The 23934-nt window shown below is 67.2% G+C and overlaps 2 protein-coding genes across 4 annotated transcripts in view; one reads left to right on the plus strand and one right to left on the minus strand.

Annotated features, from left to right (window-relative positions):
• The window catches only part of ESPN (espin), a 30368-nt gene extending 11405 nt beyond the window's left edge, over positions 1 to 18963 (plus strand). The window contains exons 3-15 of the mRNA XM_045859838.1: positions 1571 to 1757; positions 1880 to 2062; positions 2216 to 2347; positions 4909 to 5110; positions 6069 to 6340; positions 8830 to 8991; positions 9082 to 9280; positions 10479 to 10505; positions 11630 to 11775; positions 11853 to 12116; positions 16634 to 16713; positions 16809 to 16820; positions 18058 to 18963. Of these exons, the coding sequence (XP_045715794.1) occupies positions 1571 to 1757; positions 1880 to 2062; positions 2216 to 2347; positions 4909 to 5110; positions 6069 to 6340; positions 8830 to 8991; positions 9082 to 9280; positions 10479 to 10505; positions 11630 to 11775; positions 11853 to 12116; positions 16634 to 16713; positions 16809 to 16820; positions 18058 to 18205 (2014 nt within the window). The 3' untranslated portion in view covers positions 18206 to 18963. The remainder of the gene's footprint in view (positions 1 to 1570; positions 1758 to 1879; positions 2063 to 2215; positions 2348 to 4908; positions 5111 to 6068; positions 6341 to 8829; positions 8992 to 9081; positions 9281 to 10478; positions 10506 to 11629; positions 11776 to 11852; positions 12117 to 16633; positions 16714 to 16808; positions 16821 to 18057) is intronic.
• A 229-nt stretch (positions 18964 to 19192) lies between these two features.
• Positions 19193 to 23437, minus strand: TNFRSF25 (TNF receptor superfamily member 25). Of its 3 annotated transcripts, none has more exons than XM_045859361.1 (10): positions 23352 to 23437; positions 22672 to 22801; positions 22397 to 22531; positions 21889 to 22056; positions 21730 to 21802; positions 21091 to 21146; positions 20887 to 20994; positions 20628 to 20662; positions 20008 to 20188; positions 19193 to 19820 (listed from the first exon to the last, which is right to left on the minus strand). In XM_045859361.1, exons 1-10 carry the CDS (start codon positions 23391 to 23393, stop codon positions 19474 to 19476), a joined length of 1275 nt encoding a protein of 424 aa, XP_045715317.1. In that variant the 5' UTR covers positions 23394 to 23437; the 3' UTR covers positions 19193 to 19473. The 3 variants fall into 3 exon arrangements, with proteins under 3 accessions (XP_045715317.1, XP_045715314.1, XP_045715318.1); XM_045859358.1 differs by having other exon boundaries at positions 20628 to 20665; XM_045859362.1 differs by having other exon boundaries at positions 20628 to 20665; positions 21084 to 21166; positions 21730 to 21795; positions 21885 to 22056.
• Positions 23438 to 23934: the final 497 nt, after the last annotated feature.

Consider the following 23934-nt stretch of genomic DNA (forward strand, 5'->3'; position numbering starts at 1 on the left):
ACGCCCCGTTGGGGGTGAGCAGAGGGGGGTGAGTGGACAGACGGAAGAGCCGTGAGCAGCCTGGTGCCTGTGTTAGTGGCTGGCAATTGGACGCGGGAGGGAGGGAGGGCGTGGAAGGTTGGGTGGGGCAGGTGATCGATGAAGTGAGGGGGTACATGGGTGACGTCGTAGGAAGAATTGCACTACCTGGGGCACAGAGGCTGATCCCGCACAGTGGGGCCCAGCCGCTCCCCAGAGTTTGGAATCGCGGGGGAGGTTGATGGGCAACTCTGGACCGAGATTGTGGCTCCACCCAGTGTCCGGCTCTGGTAACTGCACCCTAGGCCGTGCTATCCACTTGCAAGTCACAGCAACTGAGGCTCAGCCAGTGGCGGGGTCAGCTTCCCTGGTCCCCAGCAGCCCTTCCCCTCGAGGGGCCGGCGCCCTGCTCCCCAGGGAGGGCACCCCTGTGGGAGCTGGGGAACGGGGACGAGGGACGTGCCAGGTGCAAGCCAGGCCCCAGGGAGGCCCCAAGGAGCCAAGAGATGGAATGCCCTCTCTCCGCTCCCTGTGGGCCTACTGCGCGCACGCCAGGCACTGCATCCCACCAGCAAACGTGCACTCACGTGGCACTCACCAGCTGTGTGGTCTCGGGCAAGTCACGGCCTCTGAGCCCCAACTGCCCCTTTGCAAAAGGGACCTAAGTTAGGGCGCCCGGCGGGAACCTGCCTGTTCCCGTCACAACCCAGCACACACCGCGTGCCCGCAGCGAGGGGCAGCCCTCAGCAGGTAGGGTTTCGGGTGAACAGCACCCAGGATACCCGGCTGGACTGTGATTTCAGGTGAACAACAAATCATGTTTTAGTGCAAGTATGCCTTATGCAGTATTGGGGATATACTTGTATTTTAGAAATGATGCGTTGTTTGTCTGATATTCACACTTAAGTGGGCATTCTGTGTTTTATCCGGCAACCTCACCACTCTGCCCCCTGGGGACTCAGACCTCTGCGGGAGGCAGGGGCCAAAATCACTTATGCTCAGCCAGGCATTGAAAGGTGGTCCGTGGGCCCAGGGCAATGTGGGTCGCACAGGTAAGGCAGGCCTGCTCTGCCCAGGGGCGCCTGGGTAAGCCCCATGGAGGCGGCATCTGGACTGAGTATCAAAGAGGGAGGAGGGAAGGGAGGGTGTCCTGGGGGGAGGGAGGGGATGACCCAAGGCAGAGAGAGCAGAGGGTAGGTATGGGTCCATGTGGCTGAAAAGGTAGGGGAGGCTGGGTCACCGTGTCCTTGGAGACCTTGGCAGAAGGGTGGGCTACTCACTGAGGGGGGCGACAAGCTCAGCCAGATGTGCATTATAGAAGGCAGGCTGCTGGGAGAGGGGGAGCAGGGCGCAAGCCGGAGGGGCCCCCTGCGGGAGGCCAGCCCAGGCCTGAGTGCAGGAGGAGTCGGGACAGTCGGTCCTAGGGACTCAGCCCTCTCCGCCCCACCCACCGCGCCAGCCCTCCAGAACCCCCCTGAGGGGGGCGGGGTTCCGAAGAAGGCTTTGGAGAGGGCGGGCGCTGAGAGCCTCTGCGGGTGCTTCCCGTTCGCAGGGGAGTGAATGCCCGAATCAAGAACGGTGCCACGCCCTTGTACCTGGCGTGCCAGGAGGGCCACCTGGAGGTGACGCAGTACCTGGTGCAGGAGTGCGGCGCGGACCCGCACCTGAGCGCCCACGACGGCATGACTCCGTTGCATGCTGCGGCACAGATGGGTCACAGTTCGGTCATCGTGTGGCTGGTAAGCTCGAGGACACCGCGAGGCGGAGCCCGGGAGGAGGCGGGGCCTGCGTCGGGACGGGGGCGGGGCCAGGAGGGCCCGGTGCCCAGCCCAGCCCCCTTTCCCCGCCCCCTCCCGCCCAGGTGAGCTGCACCGACGTGAGCTTGTCGGAGCGGGACAAGGACGGCGCCACGGCCATGCACTTTGCGGCGAGCCGCGGCCACGCCAAAGTGCTCAGCTGGCTCCTGCTGCACGGCGGCGAGATCTCGGCCGACCTGTGGGGCGGGACCCCACTGCACGACGCCGCCGAGAACGGGGAGCTGGAGGTGACGGCGAAGCCGGGGCGGGGCGGGGCCGGGAGGGGAGGGTCTTGGGCAGGAGGGCGGGCGCACTCTCCCGGCGCCGGCTTCTCCGCACCGCGCTACCCAGGCGCGGGGGTCCGGGCCCGCGGCGGGGGTCCTCACCGCGTGGCCCTGCAGTGCTGCCAGATCCTGGTAGTGAACGGCGCGGAGCTGGACGTCCGCGACCGCGATGGATACACAGCCGCCGACCTCTCAGATTACAACGGCCACAGCCACTGCACCCGCTACCTGCGCACGGTGGAGAACCTGGTATGACCTGGGCGCTGCTCCCCGTTATCTCATCCCCGCCCCACCCTCCCCTTCCCCCAGAGGTAGGTTCGGTTACCCCTTCCAGCACCAGGCCGCGGTGCAGCTACGTGATCACACAGAGAGGAAGGGCCCTAGGCCGTGACTCCAGGAGACTTCTAAGCCCAGACCACTGACCGCGGAGGGGTGGGGGGCGGAGGCACCAAGGTCCAGAGAAGGAGGCCCAGGGTCATGCTGATGTGCTCGGGGGCTGGGAGAAATCACAAGACACATCCCCACGGGAGCGGCACCGGCCGTTCGGCTGGCCGCAGCCCACACGTACAGTTCGATTAATTCTCGCCACCGCCCTCCCAGGCAGGTAGGGTTAGTGTCCCCATTTCAGGGTGAACGGAGACTCGGGGGGACCCGAGGCCCACAGCTAGGACGTGGGGGAGCCCACTGGCCTGGCCTGGGGCCACCTCTCTTCACCACGACCCCATCTGTTCACTTACGCTGAACTATTGGGTAGCAAGAACCCTGTGTTATTCTTTTTAAATTCTTTTATTACGGTTACACAGCCGTGGCATGACCCGCTGGGACTTGGGGGGCTTCAATCCAGGGCTCTGTGTCATCGGGTGCGAGGCCCGCTTTGGGACAGGTGGGAGGGAAGGGGGCTGGCCTCACAGGTGCCACCAGAAGGACACTGGCCAGCTCCGAGGGGAAGCCTGGCCAGGAGGGGCCGCAGGATGAGGCCCGCAGAGGAGCAGGTGGGAGGCCCCTTGCCCCGGGGACTGCCTGCCCCCCGTGTGTGAGCACGGGGGACACTCTGGGTCTGGGGACTCCAGCGCACAGCAAGGCCCCGGGGTCAGAGGGTGAACTGGACCTGAGGAGGAATTTCCCCCCGACGGGGCCTCCAAGAGAGAGAGCGGTGGGTCGGCATAGAGTGAGTGAGCTCCCCGTCACCAGGGTGTGCAAGCAGGGGCCAACAGTGGGAGGGGCCTTTCTGCGCCAGAGGTGAATTCTTCCATCTGGGAGAGTCTGAGGGTCTGTTAGGTTCTGTTGTGGGGGCCGGGGCGGTACGGAGCCCGGTCCCCTCCCGATGGCAGCTGCCGGCACTCGGCGGCACGCGCCAGTCCCTGACACCTGACCCCGAGTGCGCCCTGCCTCGTGCTTTGGGGTGTAATCTCAGTTAATCTGCACAGTAAATGAATACTAATGGTGGCTACGTATGGCATTCCCTGGCCACCGTGCCTGCACCTCGCTCACTTTTAAAATCATGTTTGCAGCCTGACGGGGCGGGCGGTACTGTATCCCATTACGGTACGGAACTCAGCTCCAGAAAAGAAAAGTGGCTTCCCCAAGGTCAAGTAGCTAGCAAGTGGGGGGTGAGGGGGTGGGGGGGGGGATTTGAAGTCAGCATCCCTGGCTGCAGAGCCCCGCCCCCAACCCCCAACCTCTGTTTCCCGTGGGGTCAGGCCAGGCACCCGAGGTGCCCGTGGCTGAGGGCCAAGGAAAGGGCATCGTCGGCTGCCCCTCCCCCACCTCCGCTGCTGTGGGTCCCCTAGGCTCCTGGCGGCAGGGCTGCCTGCCCCCCCCCCAAGTGTGTGAGGCGTGGGGGTGCTGGCCCCCTCACCGAGGCGGGCCCGGTGGTGATGACAACAGATCCAGGCACAGAGGACACTGGCCCAGAAAGAGCAAACAGCCCCGCAGGGCCCCTAATTACAGGCCAATGAGCGTGGCCGCCGAGCCGTTACCTGGTGCCAGGCCTGCCTCCCTCTCCCGGGGGGCCTGTGACACTTCTCAGGCAGGGAGGGGGCATGGGGCAGGGAGAAGCAGGCCCGGGCAGGAGCGGCGAGCACAAAGGCTTGCCGGCAGCAGGGCCGGCATGGGCAACGTAAGCAGGGCCCCCACCCCAGCCCGCTCCCGTGCCAGGGAGGGTGGGGGGGGCAGGTCTGTGGGCAGGGGCGCCGGCAGTGGCGGGGGATGGCTGGCTTGGAGGTCTCAGCTCTGATGCCCACCTAGCTCCGTGGGGCCACCCCAGGCCCTGCTGCTTCCCCGAGGGCCCCTTCGGGAGACAGGCACTGGGCTGCTGTTGGGACGTGCCTAGTGGGGCCAGGGGAGACAGGGGTCGCCGGCCAGGTAGTGAATCAGTCCTTCCTGCAAGCTGTGGGGGCCGTGCACCCCTCCCCGCCCCCAGCTGCAGTCAGTATTCTCACCAGCTGAAGAGCCTGAGCCCCCTCCCCACACATACACTGGAGCCCTGGCCCCCTGCCCAGCCGCTGCCACGGGCTTCCCGCCTGGGGGTCCAGCCCGGGGCCTCCTCTCCCGTCTGTCTCTCAACCCTCCTGAGCAGGGCGGGGCCAGAAGTGTTTTCCCGGGAACCCACGGTCCTGCTGCGGGGGGGCTGGGCTTGACTCGTAGCCTAGGGAGAGCCTCAAAGACCCACTCGCGATAGAGAAGAAGCCCAGAAAGGGCCGTGGCTGAGCCGAGGTCACACAGCGAGGCGTGGCCGAGCAGGACCCTGGCCCAGAGCGGGCTGGGCTCTGGGGCTGGTGGTCCTCACGGCCGCCCCTGCTTCCGCTCAGAGCGTGGAGCACCGCGTGCTGTCCAGGGACCCGTCCGCCGAGCTGGAGACCAAGCAGCCCGACTCGGGCATGTCCTCGCCCAACACCACCATGTCAGTGCAGCCCCTGAACTTCGACCTCAGCTCGCCCGCCAGCACCCTCTCCAACTACGACTCCTGCTCCTCCAGCCAGTCCAGTGTCAAGGGCCGGCGGCCGCCCCGAGGTGAGTGGGCCGGGGGGAGGGGGAGGAGGGAGAGCAGGCCGGAGCCAGACCCCTGGGCGCCGAGGGCCAGCCCCGGCCCGCTCTGCCCACAGCTGGTGCTGGAGGCTGCCCGGGTCACCAGGAGAGGACACCAGTTCTGATGAGAGGCAAGTGGGTCGTGCTTGCGTGACCCCATCACAACACACATGTATGTACATCCATCCACACAGTCTCTCCCTGACAAGACCCACATGCACCCCACACAAGACATATCCTTATTCACACACACACTGTTCCCCAGACCGTACACCCTCAAGAGTGCACACTTGTGCATGTGTGCACACAGCCTCCAGATGACAATGCACAACCGCACATACAGAGCTGTGCAGACACACGCACGCACACGCCCGCACTGCCCGCAGGCACACACTCTCCATTCTATACCCTCCGTGGGGTCGCACCCCCCCCACGTCCTAATGCAGACACTTTCACAAACAGAGAGAAGCGTGTGCACTCACGCACAAACATGCACAGTGCGCAAACGCTCAAGCCAAAGCCGGACGCACACACTGACCACGCCCTGAGCGTAGGTGTCTGTCCACTTGCCATGCCGGCTTCATGCCACCAGGTGGTGGTGGCCTGCGGAGACAGGGCGTGGCCATCCGTATTCCTGCCACCTGCCCTGCCCGGTCTGCTCTGAAAAGCAGGCCCTCCGCCCTCCAGGTGGCCCTGCTCTGAAGGCACACCCTGGAGCCCGAAGTCCCCCGGTGCCTCCCCTCCACCCCGGAGCCTGTGGTCTCTCCCCAGCAGGTGCAGGGCTGGGGGCGGGCAGGGCCACGACGAGGGTGGGGCCGCGCTGGGCTGCACCCCTCGCTCCGCCTCCCCGCTTGGCAAGTTGCTTATGGGCAGCCGAGGGTCTTGGTCCTGGGGGACGGCCCCTCTGCCGACGCGCACAGCCAGCAGCCCCTCCCTCCCCCAGGGCCCCCCAGCACCAGAGCTGCAGACATACAGAGCTACATGGACATGCTGAGCCCGGAGCTGGGCCTGGCCCAGGGCAAGATGGAGAAAACCACGGCGCCCCCCCCACCGCCCAGCTTCCCTCCGCCACCCCCTCCCCCGGGCACCCAGCTGCCCCCGCCCCCACCGGGCTACCCCGCGCCCAAGCCCCCCGTAGGGCTGCCAGCGGCTGACATCTACATGCAGACCAAGAGCAAACTCCGCCACGTGGAGACCCAGGCCTTCGGAAAGGAGGTAGTGAGCCTTCCCCTGCCTTCCCGCCTCCAGCGCCAGGCCCGGGCTGGCGGGCGCAGCGGAGGCCGAGGACCGCCGGGCTCGTGGGCACGGGGTGGGGGTCCCTGGACCAATGGCCTGATCGAGAGTCCACATTCCTGGTCGGCCCCGTTGGGGGCTCGGGGCTGGGCACTGGGCACAGGGAGATGGGCAGGACAAAGCGACCACCCTCTGGGGAGCTGGGGGCAGGGGAGGGTTTGGAACCTGTACCCAGAATGTACCCAGACAGTCATGCCTTTCAAGGGGCTGGGTCCCCATCGCCTCTCTTGCTCGGAGTGGCAGGATGGTTGTGGAGTCTGCAGAGAACGCGTCCTCGGGGTGGGAGATTCGGCCGGCACGGCTGTGGAGGAGCAGGCCAGGGGGTGGGGGGCAGGGAGGGTGCGGTGCAGGACTGGGCAGTCCATCAAGGCTGGGGGGCTGGTCAAGAGGAGGCCGACTTCCGGTTTGGGGCTTGAGGGCCCGCGCAGGTGGAGGGGGGAGGCTGAGGTGGGAGTACTGCGGTGGGGGAGGGGAGGAGTCCAGGCCAGAAGGGCCTCTGGGACCCCTCAGAGGCTCCAGCGTGGGGCGGGTGGGACAGGGGGCTGGTCTGGACAGCCCTGAGAGTCCTGGGCAGGGAGGCCCAGAGGGGGCGCTGGGGTGCTGGCCAAGGGGACAGTGAAAAGCTGTTCTGAGAGGTGGCGGCTGGGGGTGGGGGGCAGCCTGAGCCCTCAGGTGGTTGAGTGTGGGGTGGAGACCCCTGAGGGTCCTGTGGGGGCCCTGACCATGTAGCTCTCTCTCAAGTCCAAGGCAAGCCGTTCCAGGGCCAAGCTCAGTAATCAACTCCCACAGGTGACCCAGGTCACAGGGCCACTGGGCGGGGGAGGAGAGGGAGGGACAGAGCCTCCACAGTGACTCTACCCACCCCCTTTCACCCCACCTCCAACTAAGCTCTCAGCCAGGTTCCCCTTTCATCTCCAGAAGGTGGGGGCCCTGGAGAGGCCTGCAGGGGGCAGAGAGCTTTCCCGACTGGGCTCGTGAGCCCTGCCCGAAGCCACAGGACAGGTGGCCCACCCAGGCCCCCTCCCTTCCCCCGAGCCAGAGCGCCAGGACTTCGGTCTCCGTTCCCCTCCCGTGTGCGTGCGTGCGTGCCGGGCCGCAGGCTCCGGGCAGCTCCACAAAGGGCCCTTTGTGCGCCCGCAGCGCCCCCAGCCCCCTGGCCTGGAAGCCCGACCACGGCCGGAGCAGGGTCGTGGTGTGTGCGCCTCGGGGCTGCAGGGGGCGCCGCGGGGGTGGGCCGGCCCCGAAAACAAATCCCGCGGTGTCCCGTTTCCTGCAACGTGAGCTGGGTCGGGTGGGGCGCGGAGGGTCCGGGGCCACCGCAGGGACGAGCGGGCTGGGAGGTGGATCGGGGCACAGCCCCCGCCCGTGGACTCGGCCTTTGGCCCCGCGGCTTCCTGTCCTCCCCGAGCAGGGCTTAGCGGGGGGCAGCCACGACGGGGCGGGCGGGTAGCTGTCACCCGAGCCGCCTTGCCGCCCCTGAAACCCGAGGCTTGGGCGAGGGTGTCGGTGTCGCTTACGCGGATGGCGATGGTTTCCAGATGCGGCCGCGGAAGGGCGGGGGCGTGACCCGGGACCCAGGGAGGCCAAATCGGGGAGGGGGTTCACTGCCCGCGGTCAGGCCGGCGCTTGCGTCTGGGAGGATGGAGGGACGGAGCCGGGGAAGGAAGGCCCGGCGCGCGGCCGCACCTGGCGCAGGGAGAGAGGCGCAGGGGCACATCTGGCGCGCCCGGCAGGCGGGCGCGGGGCCGCGGCCGGGTGTGGCGCAGCCGTCGCATCCCCGCGGCCCGGGATTGGCGGGCGCGGGTGATGTCAGGCCGTCAGAGCTCCTAGGCGCCCGGAGGCGCGGGCGGGCACGGGCTGGGCTGTAACCCGAGAGGAAGGATCAGGTAGCTCAGGTGTCGGGTCCATGCCGCCCCCGCCGCCAGGTGCACAGCGGGGGCCACCGGCACCGGCACAGGTAGGAGCAGTCCCAGCCCCGGGCTGGGCGGCCGGGGGCCCTGGGCAAGCAGCACACGGGCTGTCGAGAGGGCTCCCTCGGGGCCGCGACCTGGCGGACGGGCGGGTCGGTGTGGCCGCGGGGACCGGGCTGCGGCTGAGGCTCTAGCGAGGGCCAAGCTGGGAGCTGCTCCTTCCCGGCTCCCCCTGGCGTCTGGGCTGGGCCACCCCGCCCCTGGACCCGCCCCTTCCAGCCTCAGCTGGGGGCCCCTGCCCAGAACCCCTCCCTGTGGGGCCAGCGAGCCCGCTCGTCCATCCAGGCCCCGTGACCCCCGCCCCATCCCGGCTCTGAGGACAGCAGGTGTCTAGGAACTCGGCCGGCGGCACCCCTCGGCAGCCGCAGAGCCAGGGGTGGGGCGGCGCGGGAGGCACCAGGGACCAGGGCCTGCGGCCCACTCCCCGCCGTCTCTCCGCAGCCGAGCGCCGGCGACGGCCACGACGGGCTGCGCAGGCAGGACTCCGGCCGCAAGCCCCGCGCCTTCAGCAAGCAGCCCAGCACGGGGGACTACTACCGCCAGCTGGGCCGCTGTCCCCGGGAGCCGCCGGCCGCTCGCCCGGGCATGGCGCACAGCGAGGAGGTGCGTGCCCGCCAGCCCGCACCCGCCGGCCGCCGCGCCCCCGGCCCCGCGCCCCGCCGCTCACTCGCTGGCCCCTCCGCCCCCCCGCAGGCGGCGCTGATCCCCGGGAGTCACGTGCACAACGGCTGCGCCGCGGACCCCAAGGCGTCCAGGGAGCTGCCGCCCCCGCCGCCGCCGCCGCCGCCGCCCCTGCCGGAGGGCCTGAGCTCGCCTCCCCCCGCCCCGCCGCTGCCCCTCGAGGGCGCGGGCCCCGGCTGCGGGCAGCGCCGCTCTTCCTCGTCCACCGGCAGTGAGTAGGGGCGCGTGCGCGCGGGCGAGGGAGGCGGCTCTGGCCCCGGAGCCACAGCCCCAGGGCGCCCTGCAGTCCCTCCCCAGGGAGGACCTGACCCTCAAGTACGCCCCCCCGGGAGCAGGACGGCGCTGTTTGACCTGGGGCACATCCCCTTTCCTCTCTGCGCCGCCTCCAGCCGGTGGGGCAGGCCTCCCCCCGGGTCTGGGGGCAGCTGCCCCTGGTGGTGAGCCAGGACTAGGGCGAGGCTCTGAGAAGCAGAAGCAGCTTCCAGGAGGCAGGGAGCTGGCCGACCTCCTCCCTGCCGGGCGTCCGCCCCGGGTCTCCATCCCCTCCCTCCACCCCCTTCCTTGTCCTCCGGAACTGGCGCCCGCCCTGAGCCCTTCTCAGACGCTCCAGGGCCTCTTGCCAGCCGCGTCTTCCCCAGGCCAGCTGGGGCCAGCGACCCACCATGCCTGTCCCTCCTGGTGACTCCCCTGGGCATCCCTCTTTAAGAGTTAGACTGGCGACCAGGACCCCCAAGCTGCTTGAATATGTACTATGGGGCAGTGCCCCGTGCACCCGGGCTTCTGGAGGGCCCTGGAGGTAGCCCCACCCCAGTCTGGCAGGGAGTGCCCTTCTCACCCAGCCACTCAGTGCCGGGACCCTGCTTAGGGGCACCGCCCAAAGCCTCATCTTCCAGACGAGGGGTGCAAAGGCACCGGAGGGTCCGGGGGAGCGCCAGCCTCTGCAGACCAGAGCCCCTGACCACCCGTCTGCCGCCAGCTGGGCCTGCAGAATGGCCCCCAGCGCTGGGCTCAGCTTCTCCCTTCTGTAGCCTGGAGCAGGGATGAAGCCTGGGACGGAAGGAAAACAGACTCTGGGCTTCTCAGACACCCCTTCTCGGCAGAGCCCGGACTGGGTGCCCTAGCCCAACCCACTGTCGAGGTGGAGGCTCTCGCTAGGCGGACCGGGGCCAGGGCAGCCCTGTCCAGCCCCCGGGGGCACCAGCTGGGCTGGGACCTGAGCAGACCATCCCTGGGGAACCCCCGATCGGCCCGAGCCACGGTCAGACGGGTCCCGTCACCCCTCCTCTGCACACCCCCGTCCCCTCCTCCTGTCGTCCCGGACCCTCTCTCACTGTCCCTGCTCTCCTGGCCTCAACCCGGGGCCCTCCCTCTCCTAACTCCGCTGTCACTTCTCTCCTCTCGGTCCCTAGAAGTGAGAGTCCTGAGGCACAGGAAGAGTGAGTAGCTGCGTGCGTGGCTCCTGGCTGAGGCGCGAGGGTGGGGGACACGGCACACTCAGGATCGGGCGAGGCTGAACGGGCAAGGGACTTGAGGAAAAGGCAGGGCCGGGGGCAGGGGCCTGGCGAGGAGTCCTCCGTGCCACAGTCGGGGCCTCTGCCCCACCCTGCCCTCTTACCCCACCCCACACCCACGCATGTGAATTCTTGGCCTGGCTGATGCTGCTGGCCGGCTACCTTCCCCTTTTCCTCCTCCTGCCACTGTGCACTGGTGTCCCCAGCCCAGGGCACCCAGGAGCTGGTGGCCAGTCCCCTCACCCACCCCTGACCATCCTAGGGCTCTGCAGACAGCCCTCCCCAAACCTCAGTCCCCCCTGCCAGCCTCGCTGGTCAATGCAAACTCCCCTGTGGGCATTTGCATGCTGCCCGCCAGGTCCTTCTTCCGGGGTGCCCCCGCTCCACATCCTTAGTAAGGGCTCCACTTTCCTGGCCCCGCCCCCCCCGCCGCAGCTGAGCAGCGCTTTGCCATAAGTGTGCTCCTGGCTTGCAACAAGTGTCTGTGCGCGTCTGTCTGGGGGCTCTGGGGGGGCGGGGGCTGGCCGGCTGGTGGTATCCAGGGCCCCTAGCCTGTATAGCCACAGAGGCTCAGGCGACTCGGTCCAAGGGTCACTGGGCTTTGCTGATGCAGACAGAGGGCCAGAGAGAGACTCCACCCTGCCCAGCCGAGCCAGGGCACCCGGGACAAAGGTCGGGGGCCGGCCCCCAGTGGTGTATTGGAGCTGGGCAGTGAGTGTGCTGAGCAGGGGCACTCATTAGAGCCCCTGGGACCAGCCCAGGAGCCATCATGAACTCCCAGGGGCCCCCTGGCGGGGGCCCCATGACCTGTGAGTAGGGCTGGGAGAATGGCGGGGTTGCACGACTTCCGACTTCCAGCGGGGGTCCCAACGCTGGGGCCTCCAAGATCTGAGCCACCTGCCAGGCTTGGGATCTGGACTGCTGCCGGGTGCCAAGGGGAAGGCTCCGAGCCTGCCCTGACTTGGAGAGGGGGAGCAGAGGCACAGGTGGGGGCTGCAGGGGATACCACCCCACCCCTTGCCAGCGCCTCCTCCCCCGCCTTCACATAGGCACCAAGTCTTTCAACATGATGGCCCCGACGGGTGACAACTCGGAGCTTCTGGCTGAGATCAAGGCTGGCAAGAGTCTGAAGCCCACACCGCAGAGCAAGGGTCTGACCACGGTGTTCTCCGGCAGCGGTCAGCCGGCCTCCCAGGTAGGCGGTCCGAAGGCGCCCCTGCCCCGGCTCCCCGGGCCCCTGCCCGCGCTCAGCCCAGCCCCTTCTCCCTGTAGCCCGACTCGCCGCTGCCGCCAGCGTCGCCGGCACCCTCTCGGGCCCGCAGCCCCACCCCGCCGGCCGTGGGGCCCCAGCCCCTGCTCAACGGCAGCCTGGCACCCGCGCCGCCCTCCACCCCAGCGCCGGGGGTGCAGCTCGACGTGGAAGCGCTCATCCCCACGCACGACGAGCAGGGCCGGCCCATCCCGGAGTGGAAGCGCCAGGTGATGGTCCGCAAGATGCAGCTGAAGATGCAAGAGGAGGAGGAGCAGAGGCGGAAGGTGGGCGGCGCGGCGCTTCCCAGAGGGCCCTGGGGGTCTGCGCCTGGGCTCCCGCCCCCTCCCAACAGCCCAGCCTGCGACAGCCCTCTGACCTCAGGCAACCCCCACTACCTTCCGGGAAGGCAGGGCTGGTCAACCTCCCTCTCCTGGGACTCCCCACCCCTCCCCTACCTGCAGCCTGGGATCTTGTGCAAATGCCTGTTCTGGCTCCGGAGCGCTGGTGGGGCTGAGATTCTGCAACAAGCCTCACGTTGGTCCAGGGGCCACAATCTGAGTAGCCAAGAGGCTTTTGGTCGTAGTGAGACAGGCTTGGGCTCTGTTCCTGCGTTGCCACTTCCCAGCCGCTGATAGAGTCTCATCCAGCCTCAGTTTCCTCATCCGTCAGATGGGCGGATCATCACTGGCGGGCAGGGTGGTTTGTCACTTGTCCATGCAACAAATGTTCCCCGGGCACTGTGTGTGTGCCACAGACTGTTGTAGCCTCTTGGGAATTCATGGACTATGTCAGGGTCTGCCCTTAAGGGGGCTGCAGGAGGGGGCTGCAGGGCCAGCCAACAAGCAAACACAGTGCCCTAGCAGAGTGGTGCGTGCCCCCAAATAACTGGGCTCTTACAAAATGGCCCGTGCTGTGGTGGGGCATGCAGGGCACTGGGGCAGCCCACCACCCCCGCTGGGCTGGGGGTGGTGCTGGGGAAGGAGAAAGTGAGGTCTGAGGTAGACCTGGAAGGTGAGCAAGACGTGAATGGGGGGGACTGGGGCACAGAGCCAGCAGGCAGGGGAGGGGGGGCGGTCTGGGAGTCGGGGCGTGGCTCAGTGACTGCACTATGGAAGGAAAGGGGTAGAGCTGGGGAGGCAGAGGGGAGTCAGGTCACCACCGCCTGGCCTTGAAGAAAATGGACTTTCTCCCGGAGCAGTGAGAAGCTGGGAGGGAGGTTAAGCTGGGGAGCGGCATCATCCGATTTGTACGTGGTGGGGATCGTGGTGGGTCAGGACGCACTGGGAGGGCTGTGGGGAGGTGGGGACAGCGCCCCCACCCCGGGCTGGAAAAACCGGGAACTGAATAAAGGTGCAGCCTTGAGATGAAGAAGAGCGAGGGGGGAATGAGGCGGCAAGGAGGGCCTGGCAAGTCTAGCTCTATAAACCGTATTACTAGGTGTGAGACAGGGTGTGAATGGGAATGGAAGCCACGCCTCTTTTAAGAGTCTGCCCTTGGGGACTAAAACGCTGACGTCGTGGATAGTGAGGGCTTGGGCCACAGGGGAGCATTAAAGGGGGTCTTCAGTCTGGGATGGGGAGAGGCCTCGCTGGGATGTGGCCTCAAAGTCGCGGACCTTGGAGGCGGCGGGAGGGCCGCGGTGCGTCACAGCTTCAATGCCTTTTGCATGTTCTTCGGTGGTGTAATGAGCAACCAAGCCAGGTTGGAGCCCCGTCGGCCTGCCCCGCCTCTGCAACAGCGCCCAACGACCGACTGTGTCCCCGCCAGCGACCAAAGTGGACACTGCCCAGCGCCCGGAGCGGCGGCCTGGGCTGAAGCCTCGTCCCAGCGTAATCGCCCGCCCGCCCGCCAGGCGCGGCTCGTCCCAGCAAACCCAGCCCCGCGGAGCCATTACACCACCTGGGACATGCAAAGGGCGCCCCCCGGCGGCCGTCGCGGGAGCCGGGCCAGAGGGAGACCCGCCTCCCTCCCCTCTCTTGTCTTCCCCGCCTTAGCTGACATCCGCCAGCTCGTGCTGCTACCCCCGCGAGGGCTGGAGGTATTCCCGCGAATACAACGGCATTCTCGGGCCCTTCGGAGAGCTCATGACCGAGGCCGACATCCTCCGCATCGAGCAGCAAATCGAGAACCTGCAGGTGTTGCACAAGGCGCAAAAGCTGGAGGCGCGCCTGAAGCAGCTGGAGCTGGAGCTGGAGCAACTGCTTCCCATCTCGGCCGCTCTGTCGGCGCCGCGCTTCACGGTTGACCCGCGCCGCATGCACGGCCGCGCCGCTAGCCTGCCCGCCTGGTGCAGCAAGATCTCCGCGCTGCTCAAGAGCATGGCCACGCTGCTGGCCGCCCTGGGCGGCCGGCCCGCGCACCTGGCGGATCTGCTGGCCGCCGACACGGGCCTGCCGCTGGCGCCGCTGCCCGACGCTCCCTGGCGGCCTGGCCCGCTCTGCCTGGGACGCTCACACTCGCTCAGCTGGTGCCGCGAGGCCGTGGCGCGCGAGATCCTCGAGTGCGGAGTGTCGGTAAAGCACCTGCGCGCCACCTACGAGCTGCTCGCTCAGGGCTCCGCGCCCCCGCGCAGCCCGCGCCGCAAATACTCGCTGTCGCCCGGCGCCCCAGGCCGGGAACCCATTCTCGAAGAGGACTACATGGTAGGCGGCCCCGGCGAGCCGAGCGCCGCAGCCACTACCAACAGCCTGCCGCCCGCGCAGGAGCCCCAGGCCTACCTGGATGCGCCCGAGGTGCCAGGCCGCCAGGCGGCGCTGCCTGAGCCCGAGCAGCTGGCCCGCAGGCCGCCGCTCCCCACGGAGCTGCGCGGCGTCCAGGACTACATCGACATGCGCAAGGAACGCATCGTCTACCTCTTCCTGGAGCACTGGCGCAAGTGGACCTTCCATGGCCGCGGGCGCCAAGCCCAGGCGCGCCTGCGCAGACTGCTACCGCGCGTGGTGGCGGCCGGCGCCGACCCGGTCCCTGAGGCCCTGGAGGCCGCCGAGCTCCCGCAGCCGCCGACGGGGGACGGCCCCGACAAGCGGCTGCTGCGCCTTCTGAGGCAGCGGCAGGTGGTGGGCAAGCTGCTGGGCCACTGGCGGAGCCTGCTGCGGCAAGTGCCCGCGCGCCAGCCCTGCGGCCCGGGCCTGGCGCACGGCCTGTACTGGCCCGAGCACTTCCTGCCGCCCCTGGACGGCGGCGCGCCCCCGAGCTACGACAGCCTCACGCTGGACCTCTTCATGCTGGGCTACTTCCAGCTGCTTGAGATGGGCCTGAGCCGCGAGGAGCGCAAGTTCCGCCATCTGCTTTGCTACGAGATGTTCGACCGGCTGGGGAGCCACCCGTGGGAGCGCATCCGCCAGTTCCACCGCGTGGTGCTCGAGGAGGTGGAGGCCGGCCGGCGTGGCTGGAGCGACGGCTTTGAGGACATCAAGCATCAGTTCTTTGGAGACAGCCCGGAGACTAAGCCGGCTTGGGAGGAAGAGGTTGAGAAGGAGCAGGAAGAGGATGAGGAGCTGGAAGAGGGCGAGAAGGAGCAGGAAGAGGCTGAGAAGGAGCAGGAAGAGGAGAAAGGAGACAAGGAGGAGGAGAGGGAGCCCGCCCAAGAGGCTGTGCCAGCTCAGAGGGAAGACTGGCCAGAGGGCCACCCCGAGGTCCCGGGCCCTGCACCGCAGCCCCCATCCCCACCGCCGCCAGCGGCGCCTCCCCCGACCCCGTCGGACCCCCCTGGTTCTGAAGCCCCCGCCGAGGACCCCCTGGAGCTGTTGTCGGGGATGGGCGAGTTCAGCGATGAGGACATCTGCCGCTACATCGACCGCAGCTTCTCCTTCTGGAAGGAGAAGGAGGCGGAGCTCTTTGACATCTGAGCAGCGCAGCTCAGAATCTACCCGCACGCGTCTCCACTCGGGTCTGGACGCCGGGCTGACGTGCTCCGGAGGCCACAGGCGGTCGGGAAGAGCCCCGGAAGGGGGCCTCGGAGACCCCGGAATGCCCAGGACCGGGCTGCCTCTGCCCCTGAGGTCCCGCCATGGCCGGGTGTGGGGAGTTGGCCAGGATAGGCCTCGCTTGGCCCGGGGCGGGCCAGGCGTTCCCTCTGGCCCTGCCGCCTGGCTGGCTCCGCGTGGAGCCAGGAGGAAGAAGCAGCCCCTCTGAGTGAGGGACCTCGTGTCCCCCTTGGGGCTGTGTGGCGCTCGCTCGCTCGCGCTCTCTCTCTCTCTGGAGTTCACAGCCACCTCTTTGGTTGAGGGCACAGGAGCCACGTGTGCAGTGTTCCGTGTGACGTGTTCTCTGTAACATGCAAGTAATAAAACACTTTGCTCTCAGCCGCCTGTGTTGGATGCCCCCTACCACAGTGGTGGAGCTGGTGTCTGCTCCTTGTGGGAATAGGACAGGAGTGGGCCGGGAGGTCCTTCGCGGCGGAGGCGGGGCCAGCCTGAGCCTCTCAGAGCTGGCGGGGTCTGTGGCAGCCCAAGTACAGGTCTGTCCAAAGATGGCGGGTCACAGGCCTGGGGCCATCTGTCCACCTGCTTCCGTGGGGACTCTCATCTCCGCTCTCCTCCCCCATGCAGCTCTGACCGATCCGGCGCCGCCTCTAGGACACAGGCCTGAGTTACAGGGGCAGAGGGGACAAGCACCCTCCTGGGGGTTGTGGCCAGCCGCCTCCGCCCATTCGCCCTATAGCGGGGCGTCAAAAGGGTCCTTCCTGCGGCCCCATCTGTGTCCTGTCGTCCCCGGCTCCTGCGGGTCCCTGGGTCGGGATGCACCCCCCCTGCGGCCCCCCAGCCCGGGCTGGCCCTGAAGCCCTGTGCTTCTGTTTCAGGAGGAGGAGGAGGAGGCCCGGCTGGCCAGCATGCCAGCCTGGAGGCGGGACCTCCTGCGGAAGAAGCTGGAAGAGGAGAGGTGAGTTGGGGGTCCGAAAGATGTGGGGCCTGGCAGGGTGTCTCGGTCACGTCCCTGAGGTGGTGGCACTAACTGATGTCTCTCTTTCCTTCCAGGGAGCAGAAGCGGTGAGTTCGGGGCTGGGCCCCACCCGTCCCCCCACCCCACACCCAGTCACCTGCCGGTCCTCTCGCGCCTTTGCCCAGCCCCATCTCCAGCGCATCCCCTTGTCCCTCGGCCCCGTGGCACAACCCTCCTGCTCCCAACAATGCCGCCGCCCTTGCCCTGGGAGCTTAGCCCCTGTCCCCCGGATCTGCCTCTAACCAGGCACCGACCGTGCCCCCAGTCTCCCAGCCCCCGTCTCTCACGAACCCAGACTTTCTGCTCTGCAGTTAACCCACTGTCACTGTCCGTAACCGTGACCGGCTTCCCTCAGGCTCAGTGGCCGCCCCCAGGAATCTAGCCCAGGGCCGCTTGACAGCAATGCAGTGTGAGCCGCATGTACAGTGTTAACCTTCACAGTAGCCCAGGGGCAAAAATTATCTCGGTGAGCTCGATTTTCATTGTGTATTTTATACAGCCCAGCACATCAGAATTCAATGATATATTCCAGTAATTGTAACTCTGAAGTTCTACATTTCAACAGATAATCATAAAAAATTATTAGAGATCTTTCACACACTTTTTAACTCTGAGTCTTGATGATGCCATGTGCGTCTCATGCCTGTAACACATCTCAGTTCTAAAATTTATTTTTTTAAGATTTTATTTATTTATTTTTAGAGAGGGAAGGGAGGGAGAAAGAGAGAGAAAGAAAGAGAAAAACATCAATGTGCGGTTGCTGGGGGCGGTGGCCTGCAACCCAGGCCTGTGCCCTGACTGGGAATCGAACCAACAACCTTTAGTTCGCAGGCCAGTGCTCTCAGCCCACTGAGCCACACCAGCCAGGGCTCAGTCCTGAAATTTCTGCTGCTCAGCAGTGGCACATGCTCACCAGCTACCTTGTCAGTAGGGCTGATCTAGCCCCCACGTTTGAACAATTTATCCCTAATTACCCAGGCCCTGTCTCCCAATCACATGATCCCCAGGCCCCAATAACTCAGGTCCCAGCCCCCCAAATCCCGTCCCCTGCCCTCACAACACCCCCTCCTCACCCTCTGCCACACTGTGACCCAGCCCCTGTCCCCAGTCACCCAGCACTTCTGCCCCTGGCATCCGCTGCCCTGCCTACCATGCACTAGGCCCTCTGTCCTCAGCAATCCGGGCCCTGCCCTCAGTAACCCAGTCCTGGCCACCCGTGAGCCGTCACGGTGCCTAGCCCACCCTCCGCCCTTGACCGCAGTCCCGCCCCCACCCCGTGTCTAGTAAAGAGGAGGAGCGGCAGAAGCAGGAGGAGATGCAGCGCGAAAAAGAGCAATCAGAGAAGCTGCGAACGCTGGGCTACGACGAGACCAAGCTGGCGCCGTGGCAGCGACAGATCATCTTGAAGAAAGGGGACATCGCTAAGTACTAGATGCTGCTTTCCTGCCCGCTTCCGCGCGAGCTGGGGGGAGGGGGAGGCAGCCGCCGCCCTCCCCTCCGGTGCTGTAACCCCTCCCTGACCCCCCACTCGGGCCCTCGCATCCCCAGCGCTGGACCACGCTGGAGCGCGCCCACCGCCGCAGCCGCTGTAGTCACTCCCCCAAAAGTGCCCAAGTCGTTGACGCAAAAGATGCTGCTTATTTGCATGCCTATTTACATATGTTTGCATGTTCGTTGAATGTCAACGTGTGCAGAGCTCTTCCCAGCCCCGTAGGTGGTGACTTTGTTTTCCCGGGGGACGTGCACCCGGCTGCAGTCCCCTCCCCCGCACCCCGGAACCGCGTCGCGGGCGCATCCGCTGGCGCATCCTGGGCGGAGGCAGGCTCCGGCACTCGGAGAAGGGGTTTTCCTCCCTCCCTGACCTAGATAGGCGCCCAGCCCGCATTTCCCATCCCCGCGGAGGGTTTCCTCTCAGTCATTTGTTTACCAGAAACGGTGAAAGCTGCCCGTCAGGACGGAGTTGCAGCTCCCGGGGCCCCACCTTCCTCCGGTGAGGAAGCCGGTGCGCTGCCCCGGCCCGGCCCAACTCCTCGGACCCTTTCACGGCCGTGGTAGAGTCGATGGAGGATGAGGGGCCCCGAACCTGTCTCCGACTGCTGCCTCCCAGGTCCCCGCGCCCCCGCGCCCCCCCCCCCCGCCGCCGTCTCGCATCCCCATTAAAGCTCTCTCAGACGCCTGGGGCTCCCTCCCGTTCTTTCGCGCCAGCCCTAGCCGCGACTTGTCTCCCCCTCCCTCTCGGGGTAACTGCCACAGTTAAGCGGGAGGGGCAGGTTTGGGCGTAGGGCCACTCTGGTCCCCACCCTGGGTCTCAGATCCTGGGTGGCAAGACTTCCGGCCCTTTCGATGCTCCCCGGGAAGCCAAGCGTGGGCCACTTAGTACCCCAGCCCCGTGGGAACACCAAGCAGCAGGGGGGTTTCATATATTTAATACCACGGCCTCGGCCAGACTCAGGCTGAGAAACAGCTGAGCGATCTCTTGACCCTCCCCTGTCCATCCATGCCATCCATGTTCATTGGTGTTTCTTTGCCTTAACCGGAACCCAGGGGGGCGCTGCGGGGTGAGGCCGGCTGGCGCTGCTACGCAGGGCTGTGCCAGAGGCATACATAATAAGTGACATAAAATGTCTACATGCATAAGTAACGGTACTTAAGGCTTCGCCAAGGGCCACCAGAGCCCCCGGTTGGCAGGTGGTCCCCGCGTCACGGGCTGAGCTGCAGGCGGCTGCGCAGGTCCTCAGCGCAGCCGTCTAGCCCCATGCGTTCCAGGGCCGCGTAGATGGCGCCCAGGCCCGCGGGCTGCTGCTGGCGCCAGCGCTTCAGCATCTCGTACTGCTGGTCGCGGAAGCGGCCCACTTCCACCTCCACGGCCTCGATCTCGGCCTCGCGCAGTCCCAGCGTGCGCACGAACTCCTTCCAGCGCCGGGCGGGCACAGCGTCCATCACGTCGTAGAGCTGCGGGCCCAGCTGGAGCATGGTGGCCGCCGAGCCTGCAGGGGGCGCTGGGGAGCTCTGCGGCGGCGGCGGCGGCGGCGGTGGTGGTGGCGGGCCTGGGGACGGACCATAGAGCCAGTGGGAATGCGGTCTGCGGCCACGGCCACGGCCACGGGGCAGGGAGAGCCACCGAGGTAGTTAACCAGTGGCCGGGGAGTGGGCAAGGGGCGCCTCAGGAAACCACAGCTTGTCATTTCGGACTTCACCTTGGTGTCAAGGCCTCAGGCCACTGAAGTCCCTTACCAAGAGCTCTGCTGGGCAGCTGGTCCCAGGGCCACGGCAGCTCTGGGCAGAGGGCTTCCTGGGTGTGGAGCGGGCCAGGGGTCCAGCTGTGGCCTTCCAACTGGATGGAGCACACCTTCTCACTGCCGCTGGGTGGCGCCAGAAGGGCGTGGGCTCTGTCTGAGGGTGAGAGGTGGGTGGCCTGGAAGCCGAGAGAGCCCCTAGGTCAGCCCTGCCTCCCTAGTGAGGCCACTCTGGCCAGAGTCGTGGCCAGCAACCCCCCCTCCCCGCCAGTGCCGCCTCCCCTGGGTGGGCCACACTCGCTCACTTGGCCCCGTGGAAGAGCTATGCCCTCTGCCTAGAGTGCCCTGCCCCTGCCCTGGCCGCGGGGGCCCTCGCCCCACTCAGCGGTTAGCCTCTGTTCGCCTGTGGGCCCCGAGGACAGAGTGCCGCCTGAGGACAGGCACTGGGCCGCTCCCCTGTGCTAATAACGTGGACCGGCCCTCTTAGGTGGACTCCATACCAGCCGCCGCGCCGTGCACCGGGGACCGAGGGTTACGATAAGGCCCACCTCTCAGCTCCAGAAGGCAGAGGCCTGGGTGCTTGCTCACCATCTTCCAGAACATTCCTGAGATTCTTACCTGCAGGGGGGTCAGGGCCTCCATCCCAGCTCCGTCTGCTGAGAGAGACAAGAGAGTCGAGCCAGCACCCCCAGGCAGGGCTCCTGGGCCTGGGTGCCGGTCCAGCTTCTCTGTTCCTCTGCACCCCCCGCCCCCCGTCCCCAGGACTCACTCCCTCAGTCTCCCCCTGTGCGTCAGGGCCGAGTCTGGGCTAGCCACCCCGACCCGACGCTCCTAGGAGTGTGTGTGTGTGTGTGTGTGCACGCATGCACGCGCTTACCGGGAACCATCGGCTTGCAGGGCTGGCAGCGGCGGTACGTGTACGTCAGGGTGGCACCGAGCAGGAGTGGGACCACCAGGCCTGCCAGGAGCACCTGGACCCAGGACACTGAGAGAGCAGCCGGTCGGTGGTGGGCGGTGGCCTCCCCCAACCTCCCCTTGGCCCGGCCCGGCCCTCCCACTGCGCTCCCAGCACACCACCTACTCTGCCTCCAGCCGCAGACCGCCGCACAGGGCCCAGGACAGCTCCAGGAGGCGCTCCTGCAAGGGGAGGGGTGGGGCAGGGGGTGAGGGCCTCCAACACCGGAGGGGCTCTCCGCAACTGCCCACGAATGCTCCTGAAGTGCTGCTGAAGTGTCACTTGTGTCCCCAGGAACAACATCAACAGCCACGATTTATCGGGCTTCTTCGAGACCAGACTGAGGGTCACGAGAATGCCCATTCCCTGAAGACCAGGCTTTGCCTGTTTCATGCCCTGTTGTATCCCCAGCACCCCGGACAGTTTCTGGAAATGGCAGGTGCTCTGGGGTGGACCTGCTAGCATCCCCACGTGCAGATGGGGAACCCTCCAGGGAACAGGCGGCAGCCCCTGAATCTCAGCCCAAGTTCTGGAACTATGTCAATGTAATTCCCTCTGTAGGTGACACATAGTAAGGTACAGCTGGAAGGGTCACTAAAGGGATCCTTATTGTTCTGGTGTAGGTGAACCCAGATTTCTCTTTACCTGTTTGCCTGATGTGGGGCCCACCTACGGTCCAGCCAAGCTCCCCCCTCCCTGCCCCTGGACCCCCACCCTGCTCCCAGCTCCCCCCCCCCCCCCCGCCCAGGGCAGCCAGGAAGTTACGTGGGACAGGACACACAGCTGTTGCCATGTTCGTAGAAGCCAGGCAGGCAGGTCCCACATTTTGTGCTGGAACCTGCAGTCCAAGAGACGGTGTGGGTCAGCGGGGAGAGAGGGCAGCCGGGAGGGTGGGGGTCACATGCCCGCCTTGGGGGTACTCACAGGGCACCCACGGGTGGCGGCGCAGGGCCCCGCAGTCCAGGCACAAGCGGCACTGGAAGAGCAGGCTGCCGACGCAGTGCGTGTCCAAGCACTCCATGACCCAGCCTGGCCTGCAGCCACAGCTGGTGCCCGCCGCCGCCGAGCAGTTCCTCAGAGCCACCTGGGAGACTGCGGGGCGGTGCAGGGAGACGGGGAGAACAGTCAGGGGCCGAGCCCCCCACGGAGAGGTGGGACAGACCCCTGGAAGGACAGAGACAGGGACGGACCGAAGAGAGGGCGACCCCAAAAGGAAGAGAAGCAGGGAATCGCTGCAGACCAGAGAGGGGCTGAAGAGCGCACAGGGACAGGGAGGTCACCAGGACGGAAGGGCTCGGAGGCCTCCCGAGGCAGGGTCAGGGTGCAGGGGCCTCCCACTCCACAGGGGCCCAGGCCAGGCACTTCCCGCAGAAACAGTGTGGCCTTGGCCCGCCCGCAGGGGACCCCCTCGCCACACTCGGCAGCCCCTCACGTTGCTCATCACAGGTCTCGCAGCGGGCACAGCTGGTCTGGTGGTGGTTCTCCCTGGCCAGGAAGGTGCCCCGGGGGCACGGGAGGCAGGTGGCATTGCCACACGGCTGTGTACAGCGGGCTGCCAGGTACTGTCCTGCGGAACCCAGGCCAGGGTCAGAGTCAAAGCCCGCCCCCAACCCCCGCCACCTGTGGCTCCCTACTGCTCTCCCAGCCCCCTCCCCCCACCCACCCCTGGCCTGCCTGCCACCCCCTCCCACCCCTCCCGCCACTCGCCTGCTGGGCAGCCCCTGCAGCAGAGCAGACCGCTCCTCTTCGGAGAGTCGTGGGCACAGCCACAGCGGGGGCCGGGGGCGCCGGCCTGGCCCCGGGAGCCCGGCGGCGGCAGCAGCAGCAGCAGGAGGGCCTGCGGGACGGGTGCTGCTGGTCCCAGGGTGGCTTCCCCATGGGGGCTCTCCCTGCCCGGTTCCCCCAACCTCAGAAACCCCAGGTTCTCCCCCGGGGCAGCCGGCTTCTCAGTTCCTTGAGCAGAAGGGGTGCCGGTGGGTTGGGGGCGGAGACTCCCTCCCTTCCTCCCATGCCCAGGCTGGCCTTTGAAGACGCAGAGGGGAGGCCTCCCCCAGACCCGTCACATGGTTCCTCTCCACGGGGGCAGAACCGGGCCCCCCACCCCCAGGGGTCCTTCGAAGGCGGGGAGGGACTCTGATCTCTCTCTGCCTGGGGCCTCCAGACCAGACCCCCTTGGGCCCCGGGAGGTTGCTTCCTCTCGGTGGAAGGGCCCGCCCCGGCTGCGCCTCTAAGTAGGTCGGAAGTGGGGAGGGGTGCTGCCCCGTCCCCAGCCCCAGCGTGTCTGGGAGCGGAGATTCACATTCACAGGGACCCCTTCCCTGCCCGCACGGACCCACCCCGGCCCAGGGGAGGGTAGGGCCACCCCCACCCCTTGGGTCCCCACTCACTGCAGCCAGCGCCGCAGCGCGACCCCGAAGCTGCCACTCCATGGCCCCAGCGCCGCCGCTCTGTGCCCTCCGAAGGCGCGGGCGGCAGGGGCTTCCCCGTTCCACCCGCCCTGCCCACCGAGGTTCCGCCTGGCGCCCAGCCTGTCGCCGCAGGGCCCGCCCCCGCCACCCCAGTGAACCTGCCTCAGAGGTGGGGTTCAGGGCAGGGCCTGAGGGGCCGTGGAAGTGCAGCCTGGGGCCCAGGGGCCCGCCCCTGGCACACGGGGACTCCCTTGGAGGTGGCCAGTGGGCGGCAGGGTGCACACAGGACGGGGCTGCCTCTGGGTCCCTACGTCTGGGTTCTCGCCCCAACCCAGAGGCCACCCACTGGGGCAATTTCCTACAGATGGGCCTTGGAGCCCGGTGGGAGGCCCGCCGCGCCCAGGTCCTGTGTGGGAATGGGACAGGGCCGTCCCCCGGAGGGGGCTTCAAGGGGAGCCCCAGCGAGCCCAGCACAGGCTGCCCACGCAGCGTGAACTCACACACCACCGGGGGCAGGGTCCCCAGAAGCACCATGTGGGGCTCTGATGGGGGACCCCATGGC

Source organism: Phyllostomus hastatus, unplaced genomic scaffold (genome assembly GCF_019186645.2).
Source record: "Phyllostomus hastatus isolate PE091 unplaced genomic scaffold, TTU_PhHast_1.1 phas_scaffold_182, whole genome shotgun sequence".
In the NCBI taxonomy this organism is placed as follows: Eukaryota; Metazoa; Chordata; class Mammalia; order Chiroptera; family Phyllostomidae; genus Phyllostomus; species Phyllostomus hastatus.

Coding starts and splice junctions, on each gene's coding strand:
- TNFRSF25 (XM_045859362.1), bottom strand. CDS start 23,393: ATGGAGTGGCAGCTTCGGGGTCGCGCTGCGGCGCTGGCTGCA. Junction 22,057..22,396: donor CGAGACCTGTGATGAGCAAC/GTGAGGGGCTGC, acceptor ACCGCCCCGCAG/TCTCCCAGGTGGCTCTGAGG. Junction 21,796..21,884: donor CACCCGTGGGTGCCCTGTGA/GTACCCCCAAGG, acceptor TGCAGGTTCCAG/CACAAAATGTGGGACCTGCC.